Below are 15,255 nucleotides of genomic sequence, written 5' to 3'. Positions count from 1 at the left end.
TAATATAAAACTAAAACTACAAAATTGATTAGTATTATAAAACTAAAACATTTGACTAATATAAAACTAAAGCATTCGACTAATATAAAACTAAAACTACATAATTGATTAGTATTATAAAACTAAAACTACAAAATTGATTAGTATTATAAAACTAAAACTACAAAATTGATTAGTATAATAAAACTAAAACATTTGACTAATATAAAACTAAAACATTCGACTAATATAAACCTAAAACTACAAAATTGATTAGTATTATAAAACTAAAACATTCGACTAATATAAAACTAAAACTAGAGAATTGATTAGTATTATAAAACTAAAACATTCGACTAATATAAAACTAAAACTACAAAATTTATTAGTATTATAAAACTAAAACTACAAAATTGATTAGTATTATAAAACTAAAACATTTGACTAATATAAAACTAAAACATTTGACTAATATAAAACTAAAACTACAAAATTGATTAGTATTATAAAACTAAAACATTTGACTAATATAAAACTAAAACTACAAAATTGATTAGTATTATAAAACTAAAACATTTGACTAATATAAAACTAAAACATTCGACTAATATAAAACTAAAACTACAAGATTAGTATTATAAAACTAAAACATTTGACTAATATAAAACTAAAACATTTGACTAATTTAAAACTAAAACTACAAAATTGATTAGTATTATAAAACTAAAACTACAAAATTGATTAGTATTATAAAACTAAAACATTTGACTAATATAAAACTAAAACATTTGACTAATATAAAACTAAAACTACAAAATTGATTAGTATTATAAAACTAAAACTACAAAATTGATTAGTATTATAAAACTAAAACTACAAAATTGATTAGTATTATAAAACTAAAACATTTGACTAATATAAAACTAAAACTACAAAACTGATTAGTATTATAAAACTAAAACATTTGACTAATATAAAACTAAAACTACAAAATTGATTAGTATTATAAAACTAAAACATTTGACTAATATAAAACTAAAACTACAAAATTGATTAGTATTATAAAACTAAAACATTTGACTAATATAAAACTAAAACTACAAAATTGATTAGTATTATAAAACTAAAACATTCGACTAATATAAAACTAAAACTACAAAATTTATTAGTATTATAAAACTAAAACTACAAAATTGATTAGTATTATAAAACTAAAACTACAAAATTGATTAGTATTATAAAACTAAAACATTTGACTAATATAAAACTAAAACATTTGACTAATATAAAACTAAAACTACAAAATTGATTAGTATTATAAAACTAAAACATTTGACTAATATAAAACTAAAACTACAAAATTGATTAGTATTATAAAACTAAAACATTTGACTAATATAAAACTAAAACATTCGACTAATATAAAACTAAAACTACAAAATTGATTAGTATTATAAAACTAAAACATTTGACTAATATAAAACTAAAACATTTGACTAATTTAAAACTAAAACTACAAAATTGATTAGTATTATAAAACTAAAACTACAAAATTGATTAGTATTATAAAACTAAAACATTTGACTAATATAAAACTCAAACATTTGACTAATATAAAACTAAAACTACAAAATTGATTAGTATTATAAAACTAAAACTACAAAATTGATTAGTATTATAAAACTAAAACATTTGACTAATATAAAACTAAAACTACAAAACTGATTAGTATTATAAAACTAAAACATTTGACTAATATAAAAGTAAAACTACAAAATTGATTAGTATTATAAAACTAAAACATTCGACTAACATAAAACTAAAACTACAAAATTGATTAGTATTATAAAACTAAAACATTTGACTAATATAAAACTAAAACTACAAAATTGATTAGTATTATAAAACTAAAACTACAGAATTAATTAGTATAATAAAACTAAAACATTTGACTAATATAAAACTAAAACTACAAAATTGATTAGTATTATAAAACTAAAACATTTGACTAATATAAAACTAAAACATTCGACTAATATAAAACTAAAACTACAAAATTGATTAGTATTATAAAACTAAAACATTTGACTAATATAAAACTAAAGCATTCGACTAATATAAAACTAAAACTACATAATTGATTAGTATTATAAAACTAAAACTACAAAATTGATTAGTATTATAAAACTAAAACTACAAAATTGATTAGTATAATAAAACTAAAACATTTGACTAATATAAAACTAAAACATTCGACTAATATAAACCTAAAACTACAAAATTGATTAGTATTATAAAACTAAAACATTCGACTAATATAAAACTAAAACTACAGAATTGATTAGTATTATAAAACTAAAACATTCGACTAATATAAAACTAAAACTACAAAATTTATTAGTATTATAAAACTAAAACTACAAAATTGATTAGTATTATAAAACTAAAACTACAAAATTGATTAGTATTATAAAACTAAAACATTTGACTAATATAAAACTAAAACATTTGACTAATATAAAACTAAAACTACAAAATTGATTAGTATTATAAAACTAAAACATTTGACTAATATAAAACTAAAACTACAAAATTGATTAGTATTATAAAACTAAAACATTTGACTAATATAAAACTAAAACATTCGACTAATATAAAACTAAAACTACAAAATTGATTAGTATTATAAAACTAAAACATTTGACTAATATAAAACTAAAACATTTGACTAATTTAAAACTAAAACTACAAAATTGATTAGTATTATAAAACTAAAACTACAAAATTGATTAGTATTATAAAACTAAAACATTTGACTAATATAAAACTCAAACATTTGACTAATATAAAACTAAAACTACAAAATTGATTAGTATTATAAAACTAAAACTACAAAATTGATTAGTATTATAAAACTAAAACATTTGACTAATATAAAACTAAAACTACAAAACTGATTAGTATTATAAAACTAAAACATTTGACTAATATAAAAGTAAAACTACAAAATTGATTAGTATTATAAAACTAAAACATTCGACTAACATAAAACTAAAACTACAAAATTGATTAGTATTATAAAACTAAAACATTTGACTAATATAAAACTAAAACTACAAAATTGATTAGTATTATAAAACTAAAACTACAGAATTAATTAGTATAATAAAACTAAAACATTTGACTAATATAAAACAAACTACAAAATTGATTAGTATTATAAAACTAAAACATTTGACTAATATAAAACTAAAACATTCGACTAATATAAAACTAAAACTACAAAATTGATTAGTATTATAAAACTAAAACATTTGACTAATATAAAACTAAAGCATTCGACTAATATAAAACTAAAACTACATAATTGATTAGTATTATAAAACTAAAACTACAAAATTGATTAGTATTATAAAACTAAAACTACAAAATTGATTAGTATAATAAAACTAAAACATTTGACTAATATAAAACTAAAACATTCGACTAATATAAACCTAAAACTACAAAATTGATTAGTATTATAAAACTAAAACATTCGACTAATATAAAACTAAAACTACAGAATTGATTAGTATTATAAAACTAAAACATTTGACTAATATAAAACTAAAACTACAAAATTGATTAGTATTATAAAACTAAAACATTCGACTAATATAAAACTAAAACTACAAAATTGATTAGTATTATAAAACTAAAACATTTGACTAATATAAAACTAAAACTACAAAATTGATTGGTATTATAAAACTAAAACTACAAAATTGATTAGTATTATAAAACTAAAACATTTGACTAATATAAAACTAAAACTACAAAATTGATTAGTATTATAAAACTAAAACATTTGACTAATATAAAACTAAAACTACAAAATTGATTAGTATTATAAAACTAAAACATTCGACTAATATAAAACTAAAACTACAAAATTTATTAGTATTATAAAACTAAAACTACAAAATTTATTAGTATTATAAAACTAAAACTACAAAATTGATTAGTATTATAAAACTAAAACATTTGACTAATATAAAACTAAAACATTTGACTAATATAAAACTAAAACTACAAAATTGATTAGTATTATAAAACTAAAACATTTGACTAATATAAAACTAAAACTACAAAATTGATTAGTATTATAAAACTAAAACTACAAAATTGATTAGTATTATAAAACTAAAACATTTGACTAATATAAAACTAAAACATTCGACTAATATAAAACTAAAACTACAAAATTGATTAGTATTATAAAACTAAAACATTTGACTAATATAAAACTAAAACATTTGACTAATTTAAAACTAAAACTACAAAATTGATTAGTATTATAAAACTAAAACATTTGACTAATATAAAACTAAAACATTTGACTAATATAAAACTAAAACTACAAAATTGATTAGTATTATAAAACTAAAACTACAAAATTGATTAGTATTATAAAACTAAAACTACAAAATTGATTAGTATTATAAAACTAAAACATTTGACTAATATAAAACTAAAACTACAAAACTGATTAGTATTATAAAACTAAAACTACAAAATTGATTAGTATTATAAAACTAAAACAGTTGACTAATATAAAACTAAAACATTCGACTAATATAAAACTAAAACATTTGACTAATATAAAACTAAAACATTTGACTAATATAAAACTAAAACATTTGACTAATATAAAACTAAAACTACAAAATTGATTAGTATTATAAAACTAAAACTACAGAATTAATTAGTATAATAAAACTAAAACATTTCACTAATATAAAACTAAAACTACAAAATTGATTAGTATTATAAAACTAAAACATTTGACTAATATAAAACTAAAACATTCGACTAATATAAAACTAAAACTACAAAACTGATTAGTATTATAAAACTAAAACATTTGACTAATATAAAACTAAAACATTCGACTAACATAAAACTAAAACTACAAAATTGATTAGTATTATAAAACTAAAACATTTGACTAATATAAAACTAAAACTACAAAATTGATTAGTATTATAAAACTAAAACTACAGAATTAATTAGTATAATAAAACTAAAACATTTGACTAATATAAAACTAAAACTACAAAATTGATTAGTATTATAAAACTAAAACATTTGACTAATATAAAACTAAAACATTCGACTAATATAAAACTAAAACTACAAAATTGATTAGTATTATAAAACTAAAACATTTGACTAATATAAAACTAAAGCATTCGACTAATATAAAACTAAAACTACATAATTGATTAGTATTATAAAACTAAAACTACAAAATTGATTAGTATTATAAAACTAAAACTACAAAATTGATTAGTATAATAAAACTAAAACATTTGACTAATATAAAACTAAAACATTCGACTAATATAAACCTAAAACTACAAAATTGATTAGTATTATAAAACTAAAACATTCGACTAATATAAAACTAAAACTACAGAATTGATTAGTATTATAAAACTAAAACATTCGACTAATATAAAACTAAAACTACAAAATTTATTAGTATTATAAAACTAAAACTACAAAATTGATTAGTATTATAAAACTAAAACATTTGACTAATATAAAACTAAAACATTTGACTAATATAAAACTAAAACTACAAAATTGATTAGTATTATAAAACTAAAACATTTGACTAATATAAAACTAAAACTACAAAATTGATTAGTATTATAAAACTAAAACATTTGACTAATATAAAACTAAAACATTCGACTAATATAAAACTAAAACTACAAGATTAGTATTATAAAACTAAAACATTTGACTAATATAAAACTAAAACATTTGACTAATTTAAAACTAAAACTACAAAATTGATTAGTATTATAAAACTAAAACTACAAAATTGATTAGTATTATAAAACTAAAACATTTGACTAATATAAAACTAAAACATTTGACTAATATAAAACTAAAACTACAAAATTGATTAGTATTATAAAACTAAAACTACAAAATTGATTAGTATTATAAAACTAAAACTACAAAATTGATTAGTATTATAAAACTAAAACATTTGACTAATATAAAACTAAAACTACAAAACTGATTAGTATTATAAAACTAAAACATTTGACTAATATAAAACTAAAACTACAAAATTGATTAGTATTATAAAACTAAAACATTTGACTAATATAAAACTAAAACTACAAAATTGATTAGTATTATAAAACTAAAACATTTGACTAATATAAAACTAAAACTACAAAATTGATTAGTATTATAAAACTAAAACATTCGACTAATATAAAACTAAAACTACAAAATTTATTAGTATTATAAAACTAAAACTACAAAATTGATTAGTATTATAAAACTAAAACTACAAAATTGATTAGTATTATAAAACTAAAACATTTGACTAATATAAAACTAAAACATTTGACTAATATAAAACTAAAACTACAAAATTGATTAGTATTATAAAACTAAAACATTTGACTAATATAAAACTAAAACTACAAAATTGATTAGTATTATAAAACTAAAACATTTGACTAATATAAAACTAAAACATTCGACTAATATAAAACTAAAACTACAAAATTGATTAGTATTATAAAACTAAAACATTTGACTAATATAAAACTAAAACATTTGACTAATTTAAAACTAAAACTACAAAATTGATTAGTATTATAAAACTAAAACTACAAAATTGATTAGTATTATAAAACTAAAACATTTGACTAATATAAAACTCAAACATTTGACTAATATAAAACTAAAACTACAAAATTGATTAGTATTATAAAACTAAAACTACAAAATTGATTAGTATTATAAAACTAAAACATTTGACTAATATAAAACTAAAACTACAAAACTGATTAGTATTATAAAACTAAAACATTTGACTAATATAAAAGTAAAACTACAAAATTGATTAGTATTATAAAACTAAAACATTCGACTAACATAAAACTAAAACTACAAAATTGATTAGTATTATAAAACTAAAACATTTGACTAATATAAAACTAAAACTACAAAATTGATTAGTATTATAAAACTAAAACTACAGAATTAATTAGTATAATAAAACTAAAACATTTGACTAATATAAAACTAAAACTACAAAATTGATTAGTATTATAAAACTAAAACATTTGACTAATATAAAACTAAAACATTCGACTAATATAAAACTAAAACTACAAAATTGATTAGTATTATAAAACTAAAACATTTGACTAATATAAAACTAAAGCATTCGACTAATATAAAACTAAAACTACATAATTGATTAGTATTATAAAACTAAAACTACAAAATTGATTAGTATTATAAAACTAAAACTACAAAATTGATTAGTATAATAAAACTAAAACATTTGACTAATATAAAACTAAAACATTCGACTAATATAAACCTAAAACTACAAAATTGATTAGTATTATAAAACTAAAACATTCGACTAATATAAAACTAAAACTACAGAATTGATTAGTATTATAAAACTAAAACATTCGACTAATATAAAACTAAAACTACAAAATTTATTAGTATTATAAAACTAAAACTACAAAATTGATTAGTATTATAAAACTAAAACTACAAAATTGATTAGTATTATAAAACTAAAACATTTGACTAATATAAAACTAAAACATTTGACTAATATAAAACTAAAACTACAAAATTGATTAGTATTATAAAACTAAAACATTTGACTAATATAAAACTAAAACTACAAAATTGATTAGTATTATAAAACTAAAACATTTGACTAATATAAAACTAAAACATTCGACTAATATAAAACTAAAACTACAAAATTGATTAGTATTATAAAACTAAAACATTTGACTAATATAAAACTAAAACATTTGACTAATTTAAAACTAAAACTACAAAATTGATTAGTATTATAAAACTAAAACTACAAAATTGATTAGTATTATAAAACTAAAACATTTGACTAATATAAAACTCAAACATTTGACTAATATAAAACTAAAACTACAAAATTGATTAGTATTATAAAACTAAAACTACAAAATTGATTAGTATTATAAAACTAAAACATTTGACTAATATAAAACTAAAACTACAAAACTGATTAGTATTATAAAACTAAAACATTTGACTAATATAAAAGTAAAACTACAAAATTGATTAGTATTATAAAACTAAAACATTCGACTAACATAAAACTAAAACTACAAAATTGATTAGTATTATAAAACTAAAACATTTGACTAATATAAAACTAAAACTACAAAATTGATTAGTATTATAAAACTAAAACTACAGAATTAATTAGTATAATAAAACTAAAACATTTGACTAATATAAAACAAACTACAAAATTGATTAGTATTATAAAACTAAAACATTTGACTAATATAAAACTAAAACATTCGACTAATATAAAACTAAAACTACAAAATTGATTAGTATTATAAAACTAAAACATTTGACTAATATAAAACTAAAGCATTCGACTAATATAAAACTAAAACTACATAATTGATTAGTATTATAAAACTAAAACTACAAAATTGATTAGTATTATAAAACTAAAACTACAAAATTGATTAGTATAATAAAACTAAAACATTTGACTAATATAAAACTAAAACATTCGACTAATATAAACCTAAAACTACAAAATTGATTAGTATTATAAAACTAAAACATTCGACTAATATAAAACTAAAACTACAAAATTGATTAGTATTATAAAACTAAAACATTCGACTAATATAAAACTAAAACTACAAAATTGATTAGTATTATAAAACTAAAACATTTGACTAATATAAAACTAAAACTACAAAATTGATTGGTATTATAAAACTAAAACTACAAAATTGATTAGTATTATAAAACTAAAACATTTGACTAATATAAAACTAAAACTACAAAATTGATTAGTATTATAAAACTAAAACATTTGACTAATATAAAACTAAAACTACAAAATTGATTAGTATTATAAAACTAAAACATTCGACTAATATAAAACTAAAACTACAAAATTTATTAGTATTATAAAACTAAAACTACAAAATTTATTAGTATTATAAAACTAAAACTACAAAATTGATTAGTATTATAAAACTAAAACATTTGACTAATATAAAACTAAAACTACAAAATTGATTAGTATTATAAAACTAAAACATTCGACTAACATAAAACTAAAACTACAAAATTGATTAGTATTATAAAACTAAAACATTTGACTAATATAAAACTAAAACTACAAAATTGATTAGTATTATAAAACTAAAACTACAGAATTAATTAGTATAATAAAACTAAAACATTTGACTAATATAAAACTAAAACATTTGACTAATATAAAACTAAAACTACAAAATTGATTAGTATTATAAAACTAAAACATTTGACTAATATAAAACTAAAACTACAAAATTGATTAGTATTATAAAACTAAAACATTCGACTAACATAAAACTAAAACTACAAAATTGATTAGTATTATAAAACTAAAACATTTGACTAATATAAAACTAAAACTACAAAATTGATTAGTATTATAAAACTAAAACTACAGAATTAATTAGTATAATAAAACTAAAACATTTGACTAATATAAAACAAACTACAAAATTGATTAGTATTATAAAACTAAAACATTTGACTAATATAAAACTAAAACATTCGACTAATATAAAACTAAAACTACAAAATTGATTAGTATTATAAAACTAAAACATTTGACTAATATAAAACTAAAGCATTCGACTAATATAAAACTAAAACTACATAATTGATTAGTATTATAAAACTAAAACTACAAAATTGATTAGTATTATAAAACTAAAACTACAAAATTGATTAGTATAATAAAACTAAAACATTTGACTAATATAAAACTAAAACATTCGACTAATATAAACCTAAAACTACAAAATTGATTAGTATTATAAAACTAAAACATTCGACTAATATAAAACTAAAACTACAAAATTGATTAGTATTATAAAACTAAAACATTCGACTAATATAAAACTAAAACTACAAAATTGATTAGTATTATAAAACTAAAACATTTGACTAATATAAAACTAAAACTACAAAATTGATTGGTATTATAAAACTAAAACTACAAAATTGATTAGTATTATAAAACTAAAACATTTGACTAATATAAAACTAAAACTACAAAATTGATTAGTATTATAAAACTAAAACATTTGACTAATATAAAACTAAAACTACAAAATTGATTAGTATTATAAAACTAAAACATTCGACTAATATAAAACTAAAACTACAAAATTTATTAGTATTATAAAACTAAAACTACAAAATTTATTAGTATTATAAAACTAAAACTACAAAATTGATTAGTATTATAAAACTAAAACATTTGACTAATATAAAACTAAAACATTTGACTAATATAAAACTAAAACTACAAAATTGATTAGTATTATAAAACTAAAACATTTGACTAATATAAAACTAAAACTACAAAATTGATTAGTATTATAAAACTAAAACTACAAAATTTATTAGTATTATAAAACTAAAACTACAAAATTGATTAGTATTATAAAACTAAAACATTTGACTAATATAAAACTAAAACATTTGACTAATATAAAACTAAAACTACAAAATTGATTAGTATTATAAAACTAAAACATTTGACTAATATAAAACTAAAACTACAAAATTGATTAGTATTATAAAACTAAAACATTTGACTAATATAAAACTAAAACATTTGACTAATTTAAAACTAAAACTACAAAATTGATTAGTATTATAAAACTAAAACATTTGACTAATATAAAACTAAAACATTTGACTAATATAAAACTAAAACTACAAAATTGATTAGTATTATAAAACTAAAACTACAAAATTGATTAGTATTATAAAACTAAAACTACAAAATTGATTAGTATTATAAAACTAAAACATTTGACTAATATAAAACTAAAACTACAAAACTGATTAGTATTATAAAACTAAAACATTTGACTAATATAAAACTAAAACTACAAAATTGATTAGTATTATAAAACTAAAACAGTTGACTAATATAAAACTAAAACATTCGACTAATATAAAACTAAAACATTTGACTAATATAAAACTAAAACATTTGACTAATATAAAACTAAAACATTTGACTAATATAAAACTAAAACTACAAAATTGATTAGTATTATAAAACTAAAACTACAGAATTAATTAGTATAATAAAACTAAAACATTTGACTAATATAAAACTAAAACTACAAAATTGATTAGTATTATAAAACTAAAACATTTGACTAATATAAAACTAAAACATTCGACTAATATAAAACTAAAACTACAAAATTGATTAGTATTATAAAACTAAAACATTTGACTAATATAAAACTAAAGCATTCGACTAATATAAAACTAAAACTACATAATTGATTAGTATTATAAAACTAAAACTACAAAATTGATTAGTATTATAAAACTAAAACTACAAAATTGATTAGTATAATAAAACTAAAACATTTGACTAATATAAAACTAAAACATTCGACTAATATAAACCTAAAACTACAAAATTGATTAGTATTATAAAACTAAAACTACAAAATTGATTAGTATTATAAAACTAAAACTACAAAATTGATTAGTATAATAAAACTAAAACATTTGACTAATATAAAACTAAAACATTCGACTAATATAAACCTAAAACTACAAAATTGATTAGTATTATAAAACTAAAACATTCGACTAATATAAAACTAAAACTACAGAATTGATTAGTATTATAAAACTAAAACATTTGACTAATATAAAACTAAAACGTTTGACTAATATAAAACTAAAACTACAAAATTGATTAGTATTATAAAACTAAAACATTTGACTAATATAAAACTAAAACTACAGAATTGATTAGTATTATAAAACTAAAACTACAGAATTAATTAGTATAATAAAACTAAAACATTTGACTAATATAAAACTAAAACTACAAAATTGTCTGTATAAAACTAAAGGACAAAATCAACTGTGGAATAAAACAAACCAAAAAATACAAAATTGACTAGTATAAAACTGAAAGTACAAAATCAACTGTAGTTTTAATAAAACTAAACTACAACTAGAAAATCAACGAGTGTAATAAACTAAATCAAAATTGACTATAGTATTATAAACAAAGTACACACTGACTGTAGCATAATTAACTAAATAAATTACAAAATTGACTGTAGTATAAAACTGAAGTACAAAATCAACTGGAAAAAAAATCAGCTACCATTACATTTATGAGAATTATTTTTGCACACTCTTTCCAAGTAGCCGATCAATATATCTACAGACCTTGATCTTCTTGTTTAACTCTTTGGGGATTTTTTTTTAATTAGATTTAATTATGTGCTCTTTGACAAAGAATGGCCTGTTTGGCTTCCGTGTGTAGAAGAAATGAAGCACAATAAGGCATCCAGACTGGCTGAGTTGGTGCTTGGTGTTTGTCACCTCTACTTCAGATACCACAGTACATTATGAATGTATATAATCTGCTGGGTTAGGCACAGTCAGCAAACAGTTTAATTGCTTTACAGTTATATGTTCCCTCTTTGAAGACCCAATCTCACTGGTTGGTGCCTTGTTTTTTCATTAAATAAACTGAAAAATAACTTCTTGAGTGGTTCTATCCATAGGTTCGAGAGAGAGATCTACCCATGGTCATGCACACACTGTCTTCAGAGTTCACACTCTTGAGGGTTGTCAACGGAGAAACGGTCGCTGCCAACACTACCGGGGTCACCAATGGTTTTGTCAAGCCTAAACTGGGTAACTGTCATTCGTCTGAGGATGTGTAATTGTATAAAATGCATTTATAGTACTGAGGGGTGTCACTGAGACTACAGATATTTGATGGAAAGATCAGCTCAGACCTTCTCATACATCAGACCGCAATGATTTATAGCATTGAATAATGAGAAATATGGAGTGGATGCTTTCTATCCAACTTGTAGAGCTGCTAGCTCCATGCTCTACAAGTTGTGCTACAAGTCAACGTTTGATGTCGGAATAACAATTACATTGTGTAGAGCTGTGCTCTTCTAATAAAAACAGCTACATAAATATCAGTAACATTTTACTTGACAGCACATTATTTATGGAATATTCAATGAAAATGAAATCCTGTGAATCCTAAAATCCTAGTATACATTAACAGCTTGTTATCAGGCTTAGAGATGCCTTCATCCCTTGTCCTTAAAATATCTTGACTGACACACTAGCTGTGAATTTGCATTGTTAATGCCTAAACTTCTACAGTACGTTATCGTAGAATGAATGACTGTCTTTGTCCTTTCCCCAGTCCCTCGGCCGATCATTCACCCTCTGTCCAGTCCCAGTAATATGTTCTGCGTTACAAGCCTGGATCCCGACACTCTGCCCTCAGTGGCCACGCTGCTTATGGACGTCATGTTCTACTCGGGCGGGTAAGAGCTTGTGCCGGGCCTCTCCTCTTGCCTCACATATGGCTGTAACTAAGAGCCATCTGCCAGATCTATTAGAGAATGATGGTAATACACACAGGTCGCTGTAGGGAGTGCATTAATGTGATAGCAGGGGGAAAAGGACAGGCAACAAGAGGAGCAATGTGTATTTGTACTGGCATTCTTTTCATTTAGCTTTTTCTTGTGGTCACTGAGCTTGTTTGCTTCTCAGATTGTGGCATCAGGCCAACAATTTGAGGGAAAGATGCATTTCAGACAGGGTCAGAAATGAACCAGGGCTCGGGGCAAAAATTCCCCAGATATTTAAAATGTAAGGGCAAAAAATATCCTCTGTGCATTCATTTTTTTATCACTCATCTAACATTTAATATATCTGAGCCAGGGGGTTATCAAATTTGGTGATGCGAAAGACCTCCAGATATGATGATACCCTTGTAATTAACCCCCTTCCCTAAAATCTAAAGGCAGCTACATATTTTAATGTATAAAAATAAATTTATTGTGTGATATTATAAAGCTCTATATTGTCATTGTATTAAAGGTAAAAGTAACGTGTAAAATATTCTCTGAAAAATTACTTATTAGTGTGTGTCTTTTTTCTATCGAATAGACTAATGTCAGATATATAAACCTGAAGAGAAACATTTTAAAGTATAATTTATTTGTATGGCAGGAGAGAAACTTTACAAATGATATTGACAAGCTAAAGGTGACAGTGGTGTAAAATGCAATAAAATAACCATGATTAAAACCAAAAATTAAAATGTTCTCATCGTTTACTCACTTTTAATGCCATCCCAGATCTGTATGAATGACTTTCTTCTGCAGAACACAAACTACGATTTTTAGAAGAATATCTCAGCTTTGTTGGTCCATACAATGCCAGTGAATGGTGACCAGAACTTTGAAGCTCAAAAATAATCACAAAGGCAGCATAAAAGTAATCCTCCAGTGGTTAAATCCATGTCTTCAGAAATTATATGATAGGTGTGAGTGAGAAACAAATCAATATTTAAGTCCTTTTTCACTATAAATCTCCACTTTCACTTTCTCATTCTTTCCCATTTTGAAAATGCATGTGATTTATAGTAAAAAAAAAAAAAAAAAAAAAAAACACCTATCATATCACTTTAGAAGACATTGATTAAACCACTGGAGTCATATGGATTACTTTTATGATGCCTTTATGTGCTTTTTGGACCTTCAAAGGTCTGATCTGAGAAATTCTTCTAAAAATTTTGTTTGTGTTCTGCAGAAGAAAGAAAGTCATACACATCTGGGATGGCATGAGGGTGAGTCAATGATGAGAGAATTTTCATTTTTGGGTGAACTATCCCTTAATCCCATTATTTCTGACCAGTTTTCCTAATGCAGATAGAAACGGTAAGAATGTCAAATTTGGTAAATGTTAATTATTAAAAATAAAAATAATAAATAAAATACGTTTTTTTTTTTTTAACTCTTTCTCTGAAATTTTCAGCGGAAACCTTAGCATCCCTTTTTGGGGTCCTGGAACCCCAGTTTGTAAACCCCTGATTGAAGCAAAATCACTTAAGCTGTGATTCTGCCGCATGTAATCACAGCTACGTTGATATTCAGTACAACAGCACGATTGTGAGTGTGATCTTGTTTGTTGAGCTGTTGTATAAAAGCAACAATTTACAGACACGTTATGTCCAGTTATTTTGTTTCGCTTACAAATATAGTTCCAAACAAAGCCAAAGTACTGTTAACCGTTGCGTGCCGCTGAGTAACGCACAAACTGATACTTGAAATGCATTTATTTGACATA

General features: G+C 21.0%; 1 protein-coding gene across 2 annotated transcripts in view; it reads left to right on the top strand.

Annotated features, from left to right (window-relative positions):
- The window catches only part of LOC127421442 (cytosolic arginine sensor for mTORC1 subunit 2-like), a 57,680-nt gene that overhangs the window by 36,532 nt on the left and 5,893 nt on the right, over positions 1 to 15,255 (top strand). For both annotated transcript variants that reach the window (XM_051664495.1, XM_051664492.1), the window contains exons 4-5: positions 12,657 to 12,789; positions 13,322 to 13,445. In XM_051664495.1, coding sequence (XP_051520455.1) covers positions 12,657 to 12,789; positions 13,322 to 13,445 — 257 coding nt within the window. The remainder of the gene's footprint in view (positions 1 to 12,656; positions 12,790 to 13,321; positions 13,446 to 15,255) is intronic.

Source organism: Myxocyprinus asiaticus, chromosome 3 (assembly GCF_019703515.2).
Source record: "Myxocyprinus asiaticus isolate MX2 ecotype Aquarium Trade chromosome 3, UBuf_Myxa_2, whole genome shotgun sequence".
Lineage (NCBI taxonomy): Eukaryota > Metazoa > Chordata > Actinopteri > Cypriniformes > Catostomidae > Myxocyprinus > Myxocyprinus asiaticus.
The sequence above is the reverse complement of the archived record's forward strand: the minus strand, read 5'-3'. Positions and strand labels throughout refer to the sequence as shown.